General features: G+C 38.6%; 1 protein-coding gene across 1 annotated transcript; it reads right to left on the bottom strand.

Moving 5' to 3' along the window:
* Nucleotides 1-3087: 3087 nt before the first annotated feature.
* LOC101551220 (pantetheinase) lies at nucleotides 3088-19071 on the bottom strand. Its single transcript, XM_004609088.2, has 7 exons — nucleotides 18859-19071; nucleotides 16822-16952; nucleotides 10601-10793; nucleotides 9187-9478; nucleotides 8106-8467; nucleotides 4088-4258; nucleotides 3088-3285 (listed from the first exon to the last, which is right to left on the bottom strand). Exons 1-7 carry the CDS (start codon nucleotides 19069-19071, stop codon nucleotides 3088-3090), a joined length of 1560 nt encoding a protein of 519 aa, XP_004609145.2.
* Between the last annotated feature and the right edge of the window lie 7251 nt (nucleotides 19072-26322).

Here is a 26322-nt window from a genome sequence, read left to right on the forward strand (position 1 = left end):
CACTATTTTCAGGAATGAAAATACTGAAAGATAAAGATGCTCAGACTCAGAGCTGAATGTAAAAAATTTTATTGGAAAGCAGAAGAGCAAAGAAAAGGAGCTCCCCAGGAGCTCCCCAAAGGGAGAGGAACTTAGTATAGAACTAAGCTAGCTACGGCTATTTTCATTGGATTTTTTTATAGGAAAACCAGATCTTTGTGCTATAGGGAATGCAGGAAAGTAAAAGACAAGGGTTTTTCCTAGAACCTTTGAAATGAAAATTGGGCTCTTGGCAAATGTTACAGGAAATGCAAGGATCTAACGGATACTGGTTTTGGTGTTTTTTTTTTTGCCTTGCCTTCCATGGCACATTCGATATGCCAAAAACAGTAACAAGTCTCATAATGGAGATGTTACTGATACCCACTCGAGCAAATTGATGGACAATGGTACGACAGTGCTACAGTGCCTTGCCTTAGTTATTTCCCATTATCTTAGCCTCCCTCCTATGAGCCTAAATTCTGGGGGAGAATTTTATGAAGAGCAGTTGTTAACCCCCTGTTTATCAGAAAAAGCCCAGGAATTTGCAGGAAATAAAAAATGTAGGATGTGCCAGCCCAAAACAGTCTGACTCACAGCAGCTGGTAAAGGTAAACGAAGGCTTCTTCTTTCAAGCCCACCTGAGTGTAGATCCTGAGCACTGCTGGCTGTGGCCCGCAAAATAAGCAAACCAATAAGACTGCAGACAGATATTTTTTTATTTTAATAAAAAATATTTTTAACATTGCTCTTTCCTGAAATTAGTTGCTCATATCAACATCACAGATTTCTTATACAGTAGAATTTTTTTCTTTCTTTTTTTTTATCGAATCACCATGAGATACAGTTACAAAGTTCTCATGTTTGAGTTTCAGTCATACAATGATCAAACACCCATCTTTCCACCAGTGCATATTTTCTATCACCAGTGTCCCCAGATTCCCCCACACCCTCCCCCTGCCTCTATGGCAAACAACTTCTCACATACTCTCTATACTTTTGGACATTATGGTTTGCAATATAGATACTGAGAGACTATCACATTTGATTCTTTATCTACTTTCAGCACACATCTCCCTTTCTGAATGATAGAATTTCAAAAAATAAGTCCAAAAAGCATATAAAGGCTATTACAAATATAGAAATATGGACTAGGGAAACTAGATTTTTAAAAAGTAATCAGAACTAGATATGGATATAGAAAATACCATTTTCTTCAAAAGTAAACTCATTGCTGTTAAATTTACCATTAAAATTATTCTAGGACAGACTAGTAAGTTTGTTATATAGGAAAACATAAGACAATGAATTAATATGATAATATATTCATAATATACTATATTTATATGAATATAATATACTGTAAGATAGATAATATATTAGTTGGCAGTGAAGAAAATTTTGAAAATAAAACTAATATTATTTTCTCTAAACCATTTTGCATTTCAAGTGCAACAAAAAATATATGGTGTTGGTGTAGCAACTCAAAATAAATAGCTGTCAATCATATTTTTAAAATAAACATACACTTGTTTGGAGCATCAATCTACTTAGTATATTTTGTCATAAGTCAAGGAAATCATTTTGTGTTACAAATATGAAGCAAATAAATTGTTTTTCTTTCTCTTGAATAGAATAACTATAAGAAAGGCACTCAAGAAAATTTGCCCACTGATTTTTATTGACTTTCAACACTAAAATCCACTGATATTTAAAACTTTATAGCAGAATCCAGAATAATATTCCAATAAGACCCAGGCAGTCTTTTTGCCTTTTTCCACCATAGAATCTATGTCACTACTCCACTATGTCATTGGAGCCTAAATACAACCATCAATAGTATTTAAATCAATGAATATATTTGCATTAGAATGAAACAATTTAAATTTAATATAATTCCCATGAATCAGAAAATAATTATTATTTTCTTGGTGGGGGGGACACCTGTTGGTGCTCAGGGACTACTCTCAAGTCAGTGCTCAGGGGTTGCTCTAGGGAGTGCTTGGGGAACCATGCAGTGTCAGGGGTGAGGTACAGCCTCTTGCATTCAAAGCATGTACTCTAGCCCTTGAACAGCTCAGTCCTTGTTTTCTTTTTCAATCACTGAAAGAAATGTAAAAATATTTCTCCGCTTATAGACCATATTTAAAGTTATAGAGGGGCAGGAGTGATAGCACAGCAGGTAGGGCATTTGCCTTGCACGCAGCTGACCCGGGTTCGACTCCCAGCATCCCATATGGTCCCCCGAGAGCCACCAGGAGTAATTCCTGAGTGCCTGAGCCAGGAGTAACACCGGCGCATTGCTAGGTGTGACCCCAAAAGAAAAAATATGTTGTATAGTAAACACCTGCTTTCGAATCACCATTTTAATATATTCACAGATTTATAAGGTAAGTAAAACACTAAGGCAGGTAGCATATCTGCACAAGAAGCACACATCTGAGAAAACAGGAGTGGCCTCTCACAGATTTCTATAAGTAATCCTTGCTGCCTTCTGTATACCTAATTAGACTTCAGCTCAGAGCCAATAAACTGAAGTTGACTTCTCTGACTTCCTAGTTGAAATATGCAATGTGACAGAGCCATTAATAAATGTTTGCACTCTGAACAGTTGGAAGTAATAATGTTTTTCCTCCCCAAAAAAGCATCACAATTGGTTTTAATCTAACAGCCCCCACTTCAAAAAAAAAAAAAACCTAGAAAAAAAATTAGAGGAAAAAGACTAAATGGGGTATACATTTGTTATTCTCTTTCACAGATTTTTGGCTTCCTAATATTTGACATTATATCTGGTTTATATTGCTGTGTGAATAAAAATATAGATGGACAAATACCTTTTGGGTGAAGGAGGTCATACTGGGTGGTACTCAGGTCTTACTCCTTACTCTGCACTCAGAGATTACTCCCAATGGGGCTTGGGAGAACATATTGTGTGGCTGGGATCTACCCAACATTAGCACTGTGCAACAAGCACCCTACCCATGCACCAGATAAATGCATTTCTATATAAGGGACAATAGCTATTACCAAAATCATAGAGACACTCTTCTCACCTAATTCTTTAATTCTTTAATCATGTAAAATTAAAGAGAAAAGATATAAAACGAATACATAAAATGTATAACCAGAAGCATTACTCTTCATGCTTGTGCCTGAGTTATAAACTATTTCATCCCCATCTCTCTCATACAACCTCCCAAACAAAGTCACTGTTAGCAGAGGTCCAGAAAGTGGCTTCAGACTAAACAAGCGTCCGTCACGTGACACCTAAAGGAAAAGACAGCAACGAAAAGTTTATGATCTGCTTTGAGTATCCAACCTCACAACATACTTTAAAACTCTGACGCAACTCTCCCCTAGTATTTTGAGCACAGACTCACTGTTCTCTTCATCCTTGGTCTTCATTTTTCCAAGACTCATTCAAATTGCTGCCCTGTGCCTCATCCCGTTTTCACTTCCCCTGAAACTCCTAGTAGTTAAATCTTAACACTGTAAATTTTGTTTTGATTTGTTGGGGGAATCGGACTCAGCAGTTCTCAGGGCTTACTCCTGGTTGTGTGCTCAGGGATCACTCTTGACCATACTTTGGATCATATAGGATGCCAAGGATCAAATCTATGGGCCCAGACTACATCTCTATCTCTATAGTTTATGCTTTTTATTTTGATACTTATTTATGACTTCGCAATAGAAAACACATGGTTTGTATCAGCTGACTCAAAAATTTTAACAGCACAGTATATAGTTCTTTGCTTTCAGTTGTTTCTCTAACTGCAAAAAAAAAAAAACCTCATTTGTTCAGTTGTACTTGAGAGTCACTGATTTAGTATGTGTATTTCACTCCACGCACAAATACTGTGTTCAATCACAAATGATGTAACCAAGTATTTATATAAATGCCAGTGGGCTTCATCTAGTAGGACTGACCCTTCTCAACTGAAGATTTTTATGGCATTTGTAAACACCTGTGTAGGTAGGAAGAGACAAAAAGAGGAAGAGTGAGAGAGAGAGAGAGAGAGAACTTCTTTGTCCATGAAGTAGTATGGCAATATTAAGTGAAGAAACTTACCTGAAATTCCCCAGGTGCAAGCTTAACTTCACTCAGCAGAACCTCAGGGAAGACATACTGAGTTCCGAAAGTGCCGCTGAGGGAAAACATTTCAAATCTGGTGGAGGCAGTTTCCACTGAGCTGCCACAAGTGACTAAATCTGTTGTTGCACACTTCAGAAAAGTACAAACCTAGGAAAGTAATTTAAAAATCACAAAGTTCTAAGAAAAGTAACTGTAACACTTCTTTACCTAAAAAAATATTTCTATTTACATTAAGATAAGGTTTTTTTGTAAAAATAACTACATTTCTTCATTTAACTAAATCAATTTATTGATGAATAGCTAAGATAACTTGTAATTAAAATAAAGACTTCAGAACTTAATGATTTCTGAAATTCACTGCTTACAAGCCTTTTGAAGAAACAGGTCTTCAAACCATGACCATGAACAATATGCCTATTGTTTTAAGTTTTCAATGCTTTGACTTATGAAGAGCTTGATATAGTTTATCTTAATTGAGACTTTAAGATCTTTATTTTATTGCCTATTTCTTAAGATGGAGGAGTATTATATTTATAATAAACCCTGAATTGATTTGAAGCTACCACGTAACCTGTAAAAGTCACTTACTTTGTATTTAAGCAGGACAGAAAGGTTTTTGATGTGCTACATTTTCCTACATAGCTATTTAAACGCAAAAGTTAGATACACTAATGCCTCACAATATAAAGTTCTCAGAAGGCAGGTATCTTGATCGATAGATTGATGGATATATAGATAGATAGATATAGATAGATAGCTATGGCCAAAGCTGAACTGAGCATCCCTCCACTACCATCTCTCCACTACGCTTCTCTTTTCCATCAGAGGCGTCAGTTCAGCACTTCACTCTGTTCAGAAACCAAATATATTCTAAAATCCTTGTTTCCTTTCCTGTTCCATATCAATTGAACTACTAAATTATTTTTTTCTTAAAAACTCTTGATACCATAACATCCTCTTATCCCAGCTAATGTAATCCTGGCCCAGGAATCAATATGACTATTTTGATATCTAATCTAGTCTACTTGTCCCTAAATCTATCATCCACAATGCTACACAAAAGCGAATCCTATCGGATCATTTTTTAAGCTATCAGATCATTTTTAGCTAAACATCTTGGAACAGATAATCATGACTGAAAAAAGGGATATCCCAATCTTGACAGGAAGGATCCTTTGGTTATGATTCTCCCTCCAGGTTCGTCCTCAGTTAATCCTTGCTTTCAAGGACTATACTAGAGAACACCAAGACCTTCTATTCCTTTCATACTTATGACTTCATAAACCACATAAATGCTTGTTTGCTTTACTTTATCCAGAGTTAACCACACACTCTTCCTCACCTGGTCAATAGCATAAGTTCTTAAGTTCATGTGTCATGTGTCCAAAAAATTCCATAGGAAAAAAAATTTTAAATTCACTAGATCCTAAATTAAAGTTCCTTGATAAAATATGCTTTCTATGTTATATCATATGCCAACCTGTACAGAAATAAACGGTTGGAATGTGACATTAAAATCCTCCAATGCAAAGTCTACACTTACTCTTTTTATACAATTAGAACTATTATACTGCGAATATAAGAGGCACTCAATAAATGTCAAGAGGACAAGAGCTAATAGAATATTTATCATATGGTAACAAAATATTATAAAACAAGGTAAGCTTTCGTGAACATGAAAAATTAACAAATTTATTTAGGCAGGAAATGTCAAATATTAATTATTCATTTAAAAAATGTACACTGGGGATATGGTGCCACCAGCAGGTCAACCTGTACCTGTGGGGCTAGTGCATCAGCAGCCTGATGGTGCCTTCAGGTTTCCTGATACTCCAGAATTGCCACTCTGCCTATGGCCAACCCCAACAACTTGGAATCAAGTTTACCAAGAAACTGGCCAAAAGTTAGATATGTCGGAGCCACACCCACAAACCACCTCTGGCTCAGCTATACAAACTCATTTATTGGCCTTATTTCAGAGACCCATAGATAAATCTCAAAAGAGATCCAAAGACAGAATTAATCTCAAACCTGTACATGGTTGAACAGACTGGAATAAGTCCGATGGGGGAGGGTTGGCCTGGTGGCCTGCCCAAGCAGAGCCCGGCAGCCGCTTGATTCCACAATCCAAAATCACCTCCCAAATCACCTCCTTGACCCCACCATCTCAGGACGAACCTCACCAGGATATAACACTGTAGTACTGTAGCACTGTCATCCTATTGTTCATCGATTTGCTCAAGCGGGCACCAGTAACCTATCCACTGTGAGATTTGTTGTTACTGTTTTCGGCATATTGAATAAAGCTTGCATTATATATAGCACGGATAGCTTGCCAGACTCTGCCATGCGAACAGGATACTCTTGGTAGCTTGCAGGGCTCTCCGAGAGGGTCGGAGGAATCGAACCCAGGTCGGCCACATGCCAGGCAAATGCCCTACCTGCTGTGCTATCACTCCAGTCCACACCAAGATATAATCTGCTGAAAATTCTGGTGTGCAGGTTTTGTGACTGAAATCCCCAGGCTTTCTCAGAGTTGGGGTGGGCTACCTCACCCCACTTTCCAATTCACATGGAAGCACTGGCAGTCACTCCCACAAATCAACTCCAGCACCACCCTATAAGCCCTACTGCTGGCCTTGCTTCAGAACCCCTAAATAAATCTCAAAAGAGATCAAAAGCTGCAGAAAAGCTCGGAGCAATGCATGGCTGAGCAGACCGAGGTAAATTGGAGAGGGCTGGGTTGACCTGAGCCTTCCCAAGAAGAGCCTCCAGCAGCCACTTGCTTCCACAATCAAAAATCGTCGCCATAACCCCAGCCTGACTCCACTGTCTTAGTATGGACCACACCAAGATATAATCTGCTGAAAATTTTGTAATGTGGATCTTAGTGCACCAACAGCCCTGACCCAGAGACATAGCAGCAAGTCCTGGAAGACACCACAGCGCTGCAGATTGCTTCATGCCCCACACCAAGCCAATTTCACCAGGGCACCCCAGATGGAGCAGGTGCAGTCTCCCTCCCCACTTACTCCAGGTAGAACCCATCACCCAAGAGCTTCCACAAGCAAGGCCCAAGTATGTGGGTTTCAGGACTGAATCTCCAAGTCTCATGGCGGCAGAGGACCTGGGCTGTTCCTTCCCAGGTCCCTGGCCACTCAGCAGACTGGCTGTCATACCCACAATTTGCCTCCAAGCACCATCCTAGAGCACTAACAGCCCGGGCCCAGAGACTCCCCATTGAATCCCAAAATGTATTAGTGCCATACAGAGATGGCTCCAGAACCCAACAATTTGCAATCTGAAATTTACATTTACAATCGCAGTCATGCGAGCTCTCATGATATTCAAAATGAGCAATGGAAAATAAATTATCTAGTGTCTGCCGAGGCAGGTATTTTTGAAGGGTGGTGAGAAATTTCAGAAAAACATAACACCCAAAATTAGAGAGAGAGTATTGGGGAAATTGTCTGCCATAGAGGCAGGGTGAGGACTGGGATGTGGGTGGTGGAAAATGTGCACTGGTGGAGGGATGGGTGATCCATCATTGTATGGTTGAATCTCAAACATGAAAGCTTTGTAACTCTATCTCATGGTGATATAATTAAAAAAAATAATGTGGAGTTCATGCCCAATTCAATAAGCTTAATCAATGGCTGAACAAATAGCAGTACTCCTACATTATTTTTTTAAAAATTTACACTCTTATTATTATGTCATTTTGAACTCTAGTCATGTATAAGTGTTCTGCCTTCACCCAACCAGTATAAAACTAAAATAACATCTAAGATGACAAATTTTAGCAAATAAAAATACAAATGAGCAGCTTAATTTGCATCTTAAAATAAATAGAAAAATTTAATATGCATATATAACAGCTCTTAAAAGTCAGATACTGTAATAATATAAATAATTCATTTCTAATCTGCAACTCCAATTAAATTAGGTATTCTCCTTTATCTGGTAATTCCTCTGTTACCCAAGTAATCATTACCTGTAAATAATAGCTCCCTTCCACAGTATGTAGTCCATCAAATGCCCCTAGAACATAAACTTCATCTGATCTTTTCTCAGACATCTTGTAGCTGAGATGACAGCAGAGATCTTTCTGACAAACTGTGTAATTTCCTGTTATCTCTGCAAGCTTCACAAAAGTGAATTCATCAAAAAAGATAGTGCCTTTAAATTCTTCATTTACTCTTTGAAACACTTTTGCACCACTGGCATAGGAAGACCAGTTCTCAACAACTGGGCGGTGTGGGTGGGAATTCAGTTGAGATAAAATGAGTTTTCCTTCATTAGTCTTCATATCGTAATGAAATGTTTTGGGAGAATCAGGTGCATAGATGCCACTTCCTGAAAGTAATAAATCAGAAATGGTATTAAAAAACTGGACAGTGAAAAAAGATTACAAACTTAATGTTATTTTAAATTCTATTGTCATTCTGGGCTGGAGCAATAGCACAGCAGGTAGGGTGTTTGCCTTGCACATGACCGACCTGGGTTAGATTTCTCCATCCCTCATGGAGAGCCTGGCAAGCTACTGAGAGTATACTTTCCGCACGGCAGAGCCTGGGAAGCTACCCATGGCATGTTTTATATGCCAAAAACAGTAACAACAATTCTTACAATGGAGATGTTACTGGTGCCTGCTTGAGCAAATTGATGAGCAACAGAATGACAGTGATACAGTGATTGTCATTCTATTCTCTTGATTTCTATCTCAGTAAATGTGCTTATAAACATGTGAACAGACAGCCTAGGGGAAATCCAGCAGATCCTGATTCCAAGATCTCTGCCAAGAAGTCTCACATAAATTTTGAAAATCAGAAAGAGCATACATTCAAGTCAAAAAGACTTAAATCTACAAAGCAATTTAAAATTATTTAAATTGCTTTGTAGATTGTAAATTGCAAATTTTAAATATTTTAGAGCATGTTATCAGCAAAATAGTTCGAAAATCAAGAATTGAAGCATTATAGTAAGGAAACATGTTAACTAGAAAAAAAAGATATTTTAAATTTATCTGTTTTTTTATTTCTGTAGGTTTATACATCTTCAAGGTTATACATTACCTGTCATTCTCCATGAGGGATTATGTAAATTTGAGGCAAGAAAATTCACCCCCATGCCCATTGCCCAAGCTGAGTGAAATTCAATAGCTGTCAAGTGTGGCAAAACATTCATCCAAGCTGTTGGGAAGACAATGGTGTCCACGTGGAAATCTTTTACCAGAGTAACAGCAGGATCATGAAAGAGAATATCGAAGCATGTGAAAATACCAAATTTTCCAAAGGAAGTGTTGAAAGTCACAATTTCAGCCTTCTTAGGTGTATTGAATTGATCTTCACCCATGAAAAGGTTTTGCTGCAGTAAACAAAAGAGGAAGGAGAGCAAAATCTCCTTTAGGAAACTGACCTGGACATAACTGTGTCTGAAAAGGGAAAACTCATCTTTTCAGCAGAGTTCACTTTAGCAAAACAACTAACTTCAGAGGAAAAGCATGTCAGAGAATCAGAGATTATGCAGTTAATTGGAGCCCTTTGGTTCAATTTCTATATTTTGTGGAAATATACCACAAAAATCTAACTATTAAAACCTCCTCAAATTTTACAAGATCATAGAGTGGAATAAATAGCTTCTAGAGGTCCAGAACATAACTATTATATGAATAAAGACTGGGGCTGGAGCAATAGCACAGAGGGTAGGACGTTCCCCTTGCGCGAAGTCGACCAGAATTGGATTCCTCCATCCCTCTTGGAGAGCCAGGCAAGCTAACGAGAGTATCCCACCTGTATGGCAGAGCCTGGCAAGCTACCCATAGTGTATTCGATATGCCAGAAATAGTAACAAGAAGTCTCACAATAGAGACGGTACTGGTGCCCGCTCGAGCAACTAGATGAGCAACAGGATGCCAGTGATACAGTGATACAGTGAATAAAGACTATTCTTTGCAGCTATTTTATGTTGTGATACAGCTCAAGTGGTAGAGCATATTTGTAGCTCCTCTCACACACTTCTATGTTTCTGAATACAAAGTAAATTACTTTGATCCCTTAAGATACTCAATTATCCACTCATTTCTATGTTTGTTCTACTCTGCTTTTACTTCTAATGCTTCTGTTCAGTATTAACAACAATGTTTTCCCATGCCTTTTTTAAAATTTTGCTAAGCATTCAGCAATTGCATTGTTTGCAATCCAATTTTGCCTTATAATGTCATGCCATCAAGTCTCCTGAGTATCAAGCATTTATCTTCTAGAAGAACAATACAATCTTTGAGTTTATTATTATACCCTACTTAATACTCTGCCATATTCTAAATTTAAACTAGGAAACCTTCTGTAAATTAAATGCCTTTTCCGACAATATTATCATTGGGAAATAAATTTCCTAATGGTTCTCTTAACAACATTCTGTAGTTAAGTACACATACATGCCACAAGCAAAAGAAGTAAGCAAGTTCAAGCAAGACATATGATTTCTCACCTTATGGTAGCGTGCCACCAGCTTACCCTGAGAATCAAATACCACATTAGTGTTGTATTGGTAACGACCATCAGGGGGGCACTGAGGATCGCTGGTATTGCATGTCTTTTTATCTCCAATATTTGCCACAACATAAATAGAGTTGTTCTTGGCCAGGCAGCTGAGTCTTTCTTGTACTGGGGTACGGCCAAATCTGTTATGCATTCATTATAAGAAAAGAAAAATCAAATTTAGTTTCTCAGAGTGATGATTACCTGCATCTATTATTTGATATATACAAAAATAAGCTCTAAATAACAGTAGCTAGAAAAGAAAGAGTGAAACAAAAAGAGAGTTCAGAGAAAGCTAATGCTTTATAATTTGCTGCAGGTTGACTTAAGGTTGACCTTGCCACCTCTCACTACTTTTAAACTAGCCAAATGAAGTTAATGCTTTGAAAAATTTGATTGCAAAAAATTATTCTAGGAAAAGCATTAAGATTATGCATTTTTTCACAGCACTTATCACAATGTTGAATGATAAAAGTTATTATATCATATAAGCATAGCCTCAGTGATGCATTCATTTTACAAAATCTACCATATCTAATAGGGCTGGAGCAATAGCACAGCGTATAGGGTGTTGCCTTGCACACAGCCGACCTAGGTTTGATTCCTCCCCACCTCTCAGAGAGCCTAGCAAGCTACCGAGAGTATCCTGCCCACACAGCAGAACCTGGCAAGGTAACTGTGGCATATTTGATATGCCATAAACAGTAACAACAAGTCTCACAATGGAGACGTTACTGGTGCCCGCTTGAGCAAATCGGTGAGCAACGGGATGACAGTGACAGTAACAGTGGTACCATATCCTATATCCTATAGTTATTATATGTCAAAGATAAATCACTGTCACTGTCACTTTCATCCCATTGCTCATCAATTTGTTCGAGCAGGCACCAGTAATGTCTCTTGTTGAGACATTACTGTTCTTGGCATATCCAATACGCACGGATAGCTTGCCAGACTCTGCCGAGTGGGCTCGATACTCTCGGTAGCTTGCCGGGCTCTCTGAGAGGGGTGGAGGAATAGAACTCGGGTTGGCCACGTGAAAGGCGAACGTCCAACCGCTGTGCTATCGCTCCAGCCCTCAAAGATACATATCTACTACTATTCATTAAATCCATGTCTGGCAGGAAAAAATGTATTAAAAATCATTCCCCGTATCTGCACTGGCAGAATGTTTGGTTGGATAATTTCAGAAATCTAGAGTAGAACTGAAGGGTTACAACTTCCAGAAGGTGTAAGAGATAAATGCAGTGAATTTCATCTCTTTAGCACAGTTGCAACTACCCATAATAAGTATTTCTCCTACCCACAATAAGCACTCAAAAACATGTTCAAGACCACTATTTATGATGGATTGAAACCATAACGGGCTAGTACTTCATATAGTATAGATGGCTATTATTAAAAACAAATCAAACAAAAACAGAAACAAAGAAAAACAGAAAAAAAAAACCAAATTGGTGAGTGTGAGGAAGAATCAGAACCCTAAGTAGGGTACTGATAGTAAATATGTAAAATGGTGCAACAGTCTGATGATTTCTAAAAGTGTATACATAAAACTATTACATAATCTACATAATCCAGCAATTGCACTCTGGGTACATATCCAGCAAAAAAACTAGTCTCAAATATACATTGCCTATTTATGTTCATAGATGGGCTGGAGTGATAGCACAGCAGGTAGGGTGTTTGCCTTGCACCTGGCTGACTGGGGTTCAATTCCTTCATCCCTCTCTGAGATCCCGGCAAGCTACCGAGAGTATCCCACCCGCATGGCAGAGCTTGGCAAGCTACCCGTGGTGTATTCTATATGCCAAAAACAGTAACAAGAAGTCTCACAATGGAGATGTTACTGGTGCCCACTCGAGCAAATTGATGAATGGTGGGAAGACAGTGCTATAGTGCTACAGCTTTATTCATATTAGCTTAAAGTTAGAAGCAATGCAAGTGTCCACTGATAGAAGAATGGATAAACAAAATTTATAATATTCAAAGAATTTTATTAATCCTTTAAGGGAAGGGAATTCTGACACACACAATATACAACGTGAATGATCCTTAGTCATCTTTTGCTAAGTGAAGAAGTCAATCACAAGAAGATCAATACTGAATAATTCTACTTAGGTGAGGTAGCTAGAACTGTCACTTTCATTAGAGACAGAAGGTAGAATAATGGTTGGCAGAGTCTGACTGGGAGAGAAAAATAGGTAACAACTGTCCTTTTCCTTCATCCTTATTGAAAAATAATTGACATAATAACATCATGTAAATGTAGGATGTTAAATATGATGATTTATGGTTTATGTATATATTTTGAGGAAAAGTATGGTCTACACTACTTCACCTCACAAAAGTATCATTTTGCTTTTGTTGTTATGCTGAGAATATTTAAAATCTACTTTCATAACACCTTTCTCAAAGACAAAAGTGCGGTTAAAAATAATCATCAAGGGGCTGGAGCGATAGCACAGCGGGTAGGGCGTTTGCCTTGCATGCAGCCGACCCGGGTTCTAATCCCAGAGTCCCATATGGTCCCCTGAGCACCGCCAGGGGTAATTCCTGAGTGAAGAGCCAGGAGTAACCCCTGTGCATCGCCGGGTGTGACCCAAAAACCAAAAATAAATAAATAAATAAATAAAAATAAACGTCAAACTCTACGCTAAATGCCCAGAGTTTGTTCCTGCTATAAATCTACCCTTTGCCCTATATCACCTTATTTCCCCTAGCTTTAGTCCCTGGAAACCATTGTTCGCTCTGTTTCTGAAAGCTCAGTGTTTTTCTATCTACATGTAAATGAAGTCATAAGGCTTCTGTCTTTTCTGTTGCACTCATCTTATTAAAAATAATGTTCTTAAGGACTATCCATGTTATTACAAAGAAGAGGGTTTCCTGTCGGGCTGACCAGAAGAGAAAGGCTGAGCAAACTTAGTAACTGTTCAATGAATGAAAATTTGGTGCCATCTGCTGGCAATAATAATGAACACATTCTCTTTGGTATCAGTTTTGACCTTCAGATTTGCAAGCAAATATGTACAATTAATTACAGGCAGAACTATAGCAGCCACCTATACAACACATCCTTGCAAAATCCCAAGAATGATGGAAAACCACATATAAAATGTCCTGAATATATTTAAACAAAGAATGACTATAAAATGATTTCCCCACATCTGCTTCAATTAACTACCACTTGAAACATAATTACCTGCTGTGTTTTTATTTTATAATCTGAATGCTAGACTAGGTACATAAAATAAAAGTCTAGTGTTTGGGGTTTTTGAAGCAGTTATATTATGTAATTTCTTCCCATCTATTAATCTTTAAAGTATATCGTATATTCTAATATCTTTTATTTAAGTTACATTCCATATGTTGTCTAGTATGACCAGGAAAAGCTCCACTTTTTAAAAAAATTAGAACACAAGTCCAGGGGCTGGAGTGATAGCATGGCGGGTAGGGAGTTTGCCTTGCATGCTGCCGATTGGGTTTGAATCCCAGCATCCCATACAATCCCCTGAGCACCGCCAGGGGTAATTCCTGAGTATATGAGCCAGGAATGACCCTGTGCATCGCTGGGTGTGACCCAAAAAGCAAAAAAAAAAAAAAAAAAAGTAGAACTCAAGTCCAGATTTGGGTTTTGTTTTTGTTTTTGTTTTTTTTTTTTTGGATCATACCTGGCAATGCTCAGGGGTTACTCCTGGCTCTGCACTAAGGAATTACTCCTGGTGGTGCTGGGGGACCATATGGGATGCTGGGAATCTAACCCAGGTTGACCACTTGCAAGGTAAACGCCTTACCCACTGTGCTATCGCTCCAGCCCCACAAGTCTAGATTTGGAGTTTAATGTATGAGCCTTAAATCTGCCTGTAATCCATAATATTATGTAGGCCCTTAAAATGTGCAGACTCTTAGGGCTACTGGGAAATAAATGAAAAGAATAAAATATATGTTATATTTATTTGCAAAGTGTCCAGTATCTAAACTAGCCTGTTGCAGACAGGAAAATGGGAGATATGATTGGCTAGGAGGGAGGCTGCAAAAATTATCTTGGGGGAAAAAAGTGTTAAAACCTAAGCCAGTCAGAAGGCATGGAGGCCTTTGACACAAAAACCCAACTCAGAGCAGGAAAACTATTGAGATGCAGAATTCCAGGCTCTAGAAGGATGGTTCCCTTGACCTAAAATTTTAAGCCCTCTGCGGTCCACCATTTTATATCTCCTGTTTTATTTTTTCCCTGTATCATGATATATTACTGTATAGCCAGATATATTATTTTTCAGTTAATCATCTCTTCATCCTATACTATAAGCCCTATAAGAAGAAAAATATAGTTTTGTTTATCCCATGGTCCAGAACAAGACCTAGACATACTGGTATTTAGAACATTTGTTGGAGAAATGATTGAAAGCAAAGAAAGAAAGTGTCATTAGCTTAATGGAAACAAAGTAGTAAAAAATAATCCCTGTAAAATGGACTAACATGGTGGGATATTTTCAGGAGATCTTTAAAATTTTGGTTCTAAGAGAAGACCTTCCTTTTAGAAACACCTGAAGTCAATTCATAATGGAAAGAGAACAGAGTGCTTGTCCTTTAAAAACCAAAGATCTGGGGTTGGAAAAATAATAAAGCAGGTAGGGAAAATCTGGTGTTTTCCTCGCAAGTGACCAAATCCCGTTCAATTCCCTGCACCCCATATGATCCTCCAAACCCTGCCAGGAGTGCTCCCAGTCTGTACAGACTGAGTAAACCACGAACACTACCAGTATCCTCGGAACAAAGAAAGAAAGAATTAAACTTCAAGACCCCAAAGAAACCAAAGGTCTTACATGAGAAATGCTGAATAAAACATTTTCTAATGCAACACAAAATAAATAAGTAGAAGACTAAGTCAAATATATTGAATTTCAATCACAATTGAGATGTCTTTATAAGTAGTATGATTCTGTGAGCGGTTGTTTGAAAAAAGGCTAATGACTTTTATAATGGTACATTTTAAAAGAAGTATAATGCTTAACATTTGAGACTATACATGTAAGTTACTGCTTTGCTTCTATTAAAGTATTAGTGCCAATTTAATTACACTGCATGTTTCTTTATTCTAGATCTTAACCATAAACATAGAAATCACCTCCTAACAATCAGATTAATTTTTTTTCTTCTTGGGTCACACCCAGCAATGCTCATTAGTTGCACTCAGGAATTACTTCTGGCGGTGCTTGGGGGGTCATATGGGATGCTGGGAATCGAACCTGGGTCAGCCTTGAGCAAGGAAAACACTCTACACACTGCGCTATCGCTCCAGCTCCTCAGATTGTTTTAAGGGTTTCATATGCATTCATTGTGGAATTATCTTATTGATAAGAAAGAAAAAGTATAAATCCTGAACCAATATTGTGATTTTATATTTCCATTTACTCACAGTTTTCAAATTATAAACTCGCATAGTCAAAGAATTTTCTATTCACTGTTAAGGAAGAAGTTTGAAAAAAAGAGTTTGAATTCGGTTCTCTCACTTTCCAGCTAACCTGTAACCCTAAAACAAGTAATATTTCTATTTCCCGAGAATCATTTTGTCCACGGAGATATACATACATTGAATGTGGTGATTTCTTTGTTACATTCTCGGACAGATTTCTATGATTTTATCACTTGCATCTGCTTTTCTATTAAGACATGAAAATCCATCGTTATCTTGAAACTTATTGTAGGAAATTTATTGTAAGGTTTGCTCAGGACCAAATGGCAAGGACCTGCTGACAAGATAGCAACATTCCTGAAATCAAAAATCCCCCTGCCCCGCAGCACGAAAGACAGGATTCATGGCCCATCTGGCTCCAGGCTGCATTCCATGCTTCCTCACATCAACCTGCTACAGAGAGCAGAAGGCCAGACCAAACCCACCAGTTCCACTGGTCTCTGGTCAATTTTCCTGCCCCAAACAATTTAAAATCCTGCTTAGTCTCTACTCCAGCCTCACCAGAGGTTCACAGCTTCCCACCCATGGTGCATCCCAATAATCTTCTCCTATTTCTTCACCTTACTTGTCTCTGTCCTCTGCACTGGCTGAGGCCAGCGATCTATCACTAGGACTTACCATCTTATGTCATGTCCTCTACAAAGTTTCCCTAGGTACTCCCTAATGCTCATAATTGAATTTCAATACTTTTTCTTTACCTTCTGGGATTATTACAGGGGATCCAGTCCACTTGAGGATCAGGAATATCCTCCAGGTACGGGTAGATGGATTCCCTGTTGAATCTTGTACCGTAAATGCCATCCTCAGGAGTCACAATGATCTTCGCACCCTAATTGAAAATGTCGAGAATAGGTTCTCAAGTTAACAAAGAATCAACACGGTGACAGGTAGAGAAACTTGTATCTGAACGGCACTTCAATTTCCCAGTGCTGTCTTTTTCATCTCTTTCGTATTTTCAGAATTTGAGTGCCAAAAAGTTATTTTGTCAACCACTTTTATTTTCTAGTCCCATATTACTCATTTCTTCCCAGCTTCTCATTGTTTTAGACATTTTTATTTCCTAGGCTATCCAGAGTTTTTGCCAAACACTACAGACTTGAATTACAACCCTAGCTCTTCTCGAAATCACTCTGACCCACTGTTGTGTCTGGATACGCTAGGATTGCTGTTTCACATCCTCCTCTGCTCCTACCTTCTCTGTGCCATATCCTGCAAACATTATTCCTGCTTCTAAGCAGGGTTACCTGAAATGAGCTGGGCCCGGAAATATTGCCTGTATGACCTTTCCATGGAAGAGTCACCCTGAAATATGCTGTATATACCTTTGGGAAGATACTTGGACTAAGAGTGAAAAAAAGAACTTCAGAGTTATTTGAAACTGAAAATTTCTGATTTGTAACAATGCCTGCCAATAGTCATATGTCCTGTGTTTGCATGATTGACTTGGATCCTATAAAGAGCCATGTCTATAGCAATCAAACCACACCTAGGGTATTTCAGTCAAATCAAGAAGTTACTAAGCATTAACAGAGATCATTTAACTCATAAAATAAAGAATAAATACATGTTAAAGCTTTTAAAAACAAACTGTAGCTAAAGTTTAAGTGTCTGGGTTTTATTACTCAAAACCCTTACAAAAACTTGCCCCTTCGCATCCTAAAATAGCAAATTCTTAATAGCACAAAAGTACAATGAGGGCACTAATACTCTTCATTTTTATTTTATTTTTTAAATATTTGGGGGCTGCTAAAAGTAGAGAGGGAGTATGGGGAAAATTGTCTGCCATAGAGACAGGCAGAGAGAGGATTTGTGAGGGAGAGGGATACTGAGGACACTGGTGGTGGAAAATGTACACTGGTGGAGGGATGGGTGTTTGGTCATTGTATGACTGAAACTCAAACATGAAAGCTTTGTAACCGTATCTCACGGTGATTCAATAAAATATCACTGTCACTGTATCACTGTCATCCTCTTGTTCATCAAATATATATATATACACATATATATATATTTATATATTGGGGGGCTGCTCAGTGGTACCCAGGGCTTACTCTGAATTCTGCGCTCAGAGTTCACTTGTGTAAGGCTCCAGGGACCATATGATGTGCCATGAATTAAATTCAGGTCAGTGAAATGCAAGGCAAATACCCATCTCCTGTACTATCTCTCTGGCCACCCTCACTAAAACTCTTGTGTTTTTGGTTTTTTTTTTGCTTTTGGGTCACACCTGGTGGTGCTCAGGGTTTACTCCTGGCTCTGCACTCAGGAATTACCCCAGAGCGGTACTCAAGGGACCATATGGGATGCTGGGAATCGAACTCGGGTCGGCCGAGTGCAAGGCAAACGCCCTACCCGCTGTGCTATTGCTCCAGCCCTCACTAAAACTCTTAATAGTACCAAATCCCTGCCCCATTTACTCCCCACCCTCCAGCAGTAGCAGAAAAGAGGCAACAAAACTGTAGAATTTGCAGAAAGTTCATCAAATCAGCTGTCTCTTAAAGATAAGCAGGACCCTAATCACTTAGCTTGGCTCTCAAATCTAAGCAAGTGTCCTAATGTCCTTGCTCCAACAAACTTTGAGAGAGAGGGAGGGAAGACTGTGATTGTAAAACAAGGCTCTTCAGGCACCCTGGTACATGTGTCACCCCAAAGGGTAATTAACTTCACCAGTGACCCTGGAGCCTCGGACCCCTCCCTCTCTCTACCCAGAAGACTACAATCTGGAGAAGTGTTACCTGAGTGGCTGCAGATGTGATTGCTCCCTCCAAACGATCCATATTTTGGTTCATTAACGCCAAGGCCTCTTCATGGGATACTGGTCTGAGAGTTTCATTGGGCAATACCACCACATGCTCATAAACCGCTGCAATAAAGGTATCCTGTGTGTTGACTTTTAAGATGCAAAGTGCCAAAATTATGATGGTCACTTGAAATTGAGAAGTATTCATACTAGGATTTCTGGAATTCCTGGAAAATAGAGTATATCCTCTATTTAAAATAGAGGGTGAGCATAATAAATCACACTGTTCCCAGCACTTAGTACTTCAGAAAACCTTGCCATTTTTGCAGGATTATTTTAAAGCATTATCACTCTCACTGTCATCCCGTTGCTCAAGTGGGCACCAGTAACGTCTCCATTGTGAGACTTGTTACTGTTTTTGGCATATTGAATATGCCACGGGTAGCTTGCCAGGTTCTGCCGTGAGGGTCTGATACTCTTGGTAGCTTGCCGGGCTCTCTGAGAAGGGCAGAGGAATCGAACCAGGGTCGGCCTCGTGAAAGGGTGAATACCCTACCCGCTGCGCTATTGCTCCAGCCCATTTAAAAGCATTATTAAGCATTATAATGGCCTTCCCATGCCGCAGGTATTTCCAGGGTTTGGGTGAGTAGTATATATCTATCCATCTGTCAAAGTTCTGCAGGTCAAGTACTCTAACACGGAGTCACATTCCTAAGCAAGCCCTTCAATTTTCCCTTTTAATATGGACAGCAGTTCTTAAACCCAGGGCCCTCTTCAAATTATGTGTTCACAATAAGAATAATAACTATTCTTATTATGTTGAAATTATTATAATCTTGTTATGTGAATATTTGGAGTTTCATGCTTTGCTTCCTCGAAATAGGAAAGCCATGGGCCAGAACTGCGGTTATCATTAACAGCAGGATGGAAGGAGTCACTTTTGAGCTTCAGGCGCCCTCTGGTGGTAGGCCTTGAACTCAGGTCATCCTTACGGGCCCAGAGATTGGGTGAATGCCTTGCCACAGAAACCAAGGGCATAGCTAAAACTCAGATATGGTATCTGATTTGTCTGAGAGCAAAACGGCAAGAGAACCCAACCAAGACTTAACTATGATATCCTAAGAACCTAATTTAGACGTAATCAAGCAATCACCTCACTTTTCTTGGATTCTCTTCATTAAAGGTCAGTCAGTGGGTTCAGACCATCTGGGATGGGAGAGGTTTAAATAAGGGCATGATAGAGGCAAAGTCTTTGGGGGTTATCTTAGAGGCCACATCCATAAAGGTAATAGAAAGGGAAGTGTTGAGAATAAGAGGGAGACATAAAGGTAAAGCTGAAGAGTGAGACAGGAAGATTAAAGAGAGGAAAATAATAAAATAATAGGGGAAAGAATTTAGAGATCTTTATATGAAATTCAGAGGCATATGTTTCAAGTGAATTATTTTTTTCCTATTTACAGAAACAGTGTTCATGATCACCCATCCTATTACTAGGATATTTTACTTTTCATCCTTCATTTTGTTCTATTTGCAAATGTGTAGGTCAGGTTTTATTTACTTTGGTAGAATAGCAAATTTACTCTGGGCCTACCAGAGTAACCAAGAGGTTGCTATTACCCAATTAATGCTCCTGAACCTGCAGCAAACACAAGCTCTGTTTGATTGCTGATCTCCTTTCCATTTCCAGAAGGTACAATCGATAGAAATTTCTCCTTATCTGTGGTTTTGCTTTCTATGCTTTTAGCTATCTGTGACCTGTTCTATGAAAAACTTACAATAGTACATTTTGTTAGGTAGAAGTCTGAGCCCATTTTTTTTATGCAGCTGTCCAGTTTTGCTGACCGTAACACTCAAAAGGAGAGAGTAAAAAAGGAAGGTACCTACAACAGAGGTTGGGGGGAGGGGGGAAGTAAGGGGGTGTCAAGATGTATACTGGGAACATTGGTGGTGGAGAATGGGCACTGGTGAAAGGATGGGTACTCGATCATTGTATGACTGAAACATAATCACGAAAGTTTGTAAGTCTATAACTGTATCTCATGGTGATTCATTAAAAATAAATAAATACAGTTTTTTTTAAATCATAGTACAATAATATACTTTAAGATATAGAGACCGCATCATATTATTTTTATTATAGTACGTGTAATTATTTAATTATTAGTTATTGCTGTTCATTTGTTAGTGTGTCTAATTTGTGGTTACAACATCTAGGAAAAAAACAGTTTATACCGGCTTTAGTACTGTCACAGAATCCAGAGGAGATGTTGAACTATAAACTCACATGTAATGGGGGGTGTGGAAGCTATTGTGTCTCACAAGGAGATATGATTGTTAAATACCAGTCTATAATAAGAAACTATGAAATACAAGTTACAAATGGAATGAGTCACCAAGACACTAAATAAATGATACTTGACACTGTTAGGTTAAAAGTATTAAAAACAAATAGTGATCTCTTAATTGGTTTCCCATCTGTCATAGAAAGGCCATGAATTCATCTCTCCTATCACACAAGAGAAAAACTGAACAACTCAAAATCAACAACTTTTTGCAGTTACTTAAGAGAACTGAGGTCACAGAATAAGCCACTTGCCCAAACAGGAGGGAAGGACCGGGGCTTACCTGGTGAAGTGCCGACCCTAGACCAGTGATGGTTCGCTCACTTACACTGCAGTTGATTTGGTGGAGGCTGCAGCATGCAAAAGCTTGAGAACTCAAAATTAGGGCGGGTTCCAGGTTAGGGGAGTCTTTGTTTTGAATTTTCCTTCAGGGAACTCCACCTATTTTTCTGGGCCAAAAACAGCAAAAGATACCTTCAGTGCTTGTTGCAGTAGGAAAATAGAGTTCTCGGTAATGAAAGGTAGAAAACGATTTACCAGAGTCTAAGCAACCGTGTCAAGCCCAGCTCTTGATCCTCTTGAGCTTCGTGTCCAAGCCAAAGGGCAAGGGTTGAGGGAAGAAAAGAAAAACTGAGAAGCACTTGTGAAGATCACAGCCCAGGAACAGACTCTTGGCAAAATAGAGGCTTAATCATTAGACTGTTTTAACCGTAACACAATGGGAGGGATAATCAAATAGGACCAGAAAAGCAAGACCTACTTCATTATCATTATCAACTGGATCTGACCCTTGGACTGGACCAAGTCATCCACATTTCAAGGAGTCACAAGAATGAGACTGACTTCTTTAAAGGACAGATAAAGATAACTTTTACCAACCTTTTAATGGCATTTCATCATTACTTAATTTTACATGATCTTATTGCCAAACCCTACATCAATAATTCCTCTGTTAATGGGGAAAGTGTGGAAACTTTTCATTCAGGAGCTAGCAACCCCAAGAAAATGATGGACTTCTTGTCCTCAAAAACTTTGAAACCGAAAGAACAGAGAAGAGGGGGCACACAGAGAGTGGGGGACTCTGCTACAAATCAGTGAGTACCAGCATGAATAACAAAACCGCTAATGGACACATTCCCCTGAAACACTTTCTATATTCCATCTAACTGCAAACCCAAAAAAGTAAAGGCTTTGGAGGAAAGGTGAACTTATCTTTGGGCTTTTGAGCAAGGACAGATATACTGGTCTATTAGTGTTAGTTGCCTGATTTTAACTTCAATCTTCTTTGCCTCTATAAAATCCTAGAGCTTTGTCCATTCTTAGGATACCTTTCGAATTTTTAATCTGACGGCAACTGACCTGAATTACAATCCTTAGATTCCAAATAAATACTTTTCATTCTGTTTAAGTTAACAACACTAGATAATCTTTTTCTCCAAATGATTTCCAATAATCTGTGCTGATGATCCACCTACCACTCAGAATCTAGCAGAGAAAAGGTCACCAGGTGGGCAATTGTGGTTCATGCAAAAAAGGATATCATCAACTAAAAACCAGAGCTGGGGTGTTACAAGCACTTCTACTACCACACTTGAGTTGTATAACCAGAGATCCCTAGTGCCACCCTGTCACCTTCAATAAGCAACCTGTAGCCTGCCATGCTCTTGAAGCGCCAGCTTTCTACTGATAAAAAATAAAAAGACTATCAGACTGGTTTCCAACAAAAATTATATGCAGAAAGTAGCCTAGACCTGTATCTGCAGACTCCTCCAAAAAAACCTGCATGAATCTGAAAGTTGCCTCTTGAAAGGGAACATGTGATAGCCCACAGTCTCACTGGGAGCAAAACCTAAGGACTTCAGCAAAGACACCAAGCCAGGCATCAGGCTGAAGATAAATGACAGCAACTGCTTCTGAACACAAGCTAAAGGAACCAGAAGCAGGAGAAAAGGAGCAGAGCATACCAGGAGGGAAAGAGTAGACACTGTCTCCTGTATCCACTGAATCTCCAGCATCTAGTATACCGCCTGGTAAACAAAAGGTTATGATGTGTAAGGAAATAAACCAATATTTGCCAACTGCCAGTAACTTGCCGTGGGGCTTTGTCTTTGTTGATCTATCTGATCTTGCAGAGTGATTTGGAATTTGAGCGTGAGTATTTGCAGATATCTTAGGGATCTTTAAAGAGTCATCACCAGACACCTGTGTGTACATAGATGTATGTAGGATGCGTAGTGCTGTGATTTCTAAGTAGAAAAGTGACTTTTGATTTTTTTTTCCCCACAGAGCTCTATGTTCTATGAGAACAGAGATGCCTGTGATTACATCAATGATGGGACTTTCGGAAAATATTTGGGTCTAGCGGTTAGTATGAGGACAACAAACAATGTCATAAAATGGTTGGACCTTTGCATTATAATCCTGGGATTTGGGGTAGGGAGGTATGAGGAGCTAAAATTTAGTTCAGTCACCATTGTGCAGTGATTTCATGAATTATGCTTACATAATTACAGGGGTTGAGTGCCTCTGGGTTGGTACATTTGTAGAGATTTGAGGAGAGTGATATGTTAGAGAACAGAATCTCTGTACTCTTTCTTCATGTCTTGTTCAATGCTTCTCTTTTGCCCGGTTGTGGCTTAGATTCATTTCTAAGCACTAACAAACTGGTAAACTAGTAAGTTAAAATGTTGCTCACATTTCTATGAGCTGCTGTGGAAAATTGATCACCTACAAAAAGGAATTGTGAGAACATCTGGTAAATTTGTAGGAATTTGGAGGCCCTAAGTGGGATATGGGAGACAAGTCTTGTTGGATGTGACTTTGCCTGTTGAGTCTGATACTATCTCCAGGTGCAGTGCCAGGATTGAGTTGAATTGCAAGATACACAACTAATTACAAAATATTGTTGGGTATTTAAAAAAAAACATATTTGTGTCAGAATGATAGTTGCTAATAAAAATTGGGATCAGTCACAATTATAGAAAACATGATAATAGACAACTGCATCTTTGTTGTTGCCAATACATACATATCTAGATATTTATATTTAGTGGTCCAGAGTTTGTGAAAATCTAAATTAGATTTTATATAATACATAATCACATTGATATGCTAGACAAGGTTGTTTCTATTATAAAAGAAAGTGTTTCCTTGAAAAATTAATTCAACTTACTGGTTACTTATAACATTTTGTCTAATAAATGCTAGTTGAAACCAAAAGAATGGCTTCAATTTCCAAAGAAATAATTTAGATGAGGAAGACAGTGTAAAGTAGAGTTTAACAGTTAGTCATTTATATCATGATAAATAAAAGATGGAGAAGTATGGAGAGAGACAAAAGATATCAAAGCTGTCTTTAAAATAGAGCATTGGGGCCGGAGCGATAGCACAGCAGGTAGGGCATTTGCCTTGCATGTGGCCGACCTGGGTTCGATTCCCAGCATCCCATATGGTCCCCCAAGCACTGCCAGGAGCAATTCCTGAGTGCAAAGTCAGGAGTAACCCCTGAGCATTGCTGGGTGTGACCCAAAAAGTAAAAAATAAAATAAAATAGAGCATTAAATGACAAGGACAAAACTCTTTTAAGAGTTATTATGCTGAGTAAAAGCTGAGACACCAACAGGATTTTATAATTCTACATTTCTCTGTACTGGAGACAATGGACTGAGGTCAGTTTATAAGAGACATATAGGGTGAAAGATGAAAAGGAAATCATAGCAATCAGGTAATATAAACATCTATCTAGAAGAGAGAGGAGGAAAGCATAGAAGGAACCAATATGATGCTATAAGGAGGGAAGATGCCATGTCCCCCAGAACCCAGGTCTAGGGCATAGATACATGCTCTGAATTAGACCCTCCCCAAGAGAATCCAGGAACAAAGGCAGTAAAAAAAAAAAAAGAAAAGAAAAAGAAAGTGAGATGAAATAAATAGAGTGAAAATAAATACACAGAGAATCAAGAAAGCAATTATCATGTATTTTTTGTATATGGAAGGTATCTACAAACTTGGGCTAGTCTCAAATGCTCCTGCATTTCCCAGACAGTGCCCTTGCTCTCAAGGGTGCCTTATCTCAGGGTGCCTCTCAAGGGTGCCTTATCAACAGAGTTAATCAGTGATCAACCTCAATGAAAATCCAGAGCTTTGGGTCGAGGGGCCAAGGGTTACTGGGGGAAAGGTGGCAGACAACGTGGCCCTTTACAAATTGCTCCCAGTCTAACTCCAGAACCAGATTACTTAATAAAATTAGTTAAACTTTACCTAGAATAACTTCAGGAAAAAACAAATTGTGGTCTAAATTAGATTATATCTCTTTGATTTAACATTCTAAGTATCTAATTGTCGTATGAAGTAGGCAAAGGGATGTACGTGATAACCTTTCAGTACCTGTATTGCAAACCATAAAGCAAGCCTAAAGGAAACAGAGAGAGACAGAGGGAGAGAGAGAAGTGCTTGCCATACAGGCAAGCTGGGGAGAGGGGAGGGGAGGTGTCAAAAAGGGGGGGAGGGGGGACTGGTGTTGGAAAATGTACACTGGTGAAGGGAAGGGGTTTGGAACGTTTATGGCTGAAACCCAATCATGAGCACCTTTGCAACTATGCATCTCACAGCGATTTAATTTAAAAGGGGGAAATTTTAAATTATTATGTTTCTCTGAATCTAAAAATAAACTTTTGTCATGGGAAGAAACAAACATGATTTTTCCATGACTCAGGCCATTAAAGTACACTGTTTTCACTCCAAAATTTCAATCTAATAATAAAGTACTGAAAATTGTGTTTAGATGTGATATAAATATAGGAACTTCACTTAATTTTGTATCATAAACAATTATAGATCTGCACAAAGAAAATTGTTTGAGGATACTTAAAAACAATTCACAATACTTAAGAACAAAAATCACAATACTGTGATCCTTGCAGAAATAGAAAGAGTGAGCTTGATCAATATCCCATATTTCTTTGTGGCAGAGAATAAAGATGTCGGAAAGTGATACTGGATCTTATTTCTCTGCTAGTGGCTCTAATTTTCAGGGTCAAATACAGAAATAAGAAAAATGCTCATGAAGGACCGTCAGTAAATTGTGTAGAAAATACCATGGATTCAGATGACTAAGG

This window comes from Sorex araneus, chromosome 4, assembly GCF_027595985.1.
Source record: "Sorex araneus isolate mSorAra2 chromosome 4, mSorAra2.pri, whole genome shotgun sequence".
Taxonomy (NCBI): Eukaryota; Metazoa; Chordata; class Mammalia; order Eulipotyphla; family Soricidae; genus Sorex; species Sorex araneus.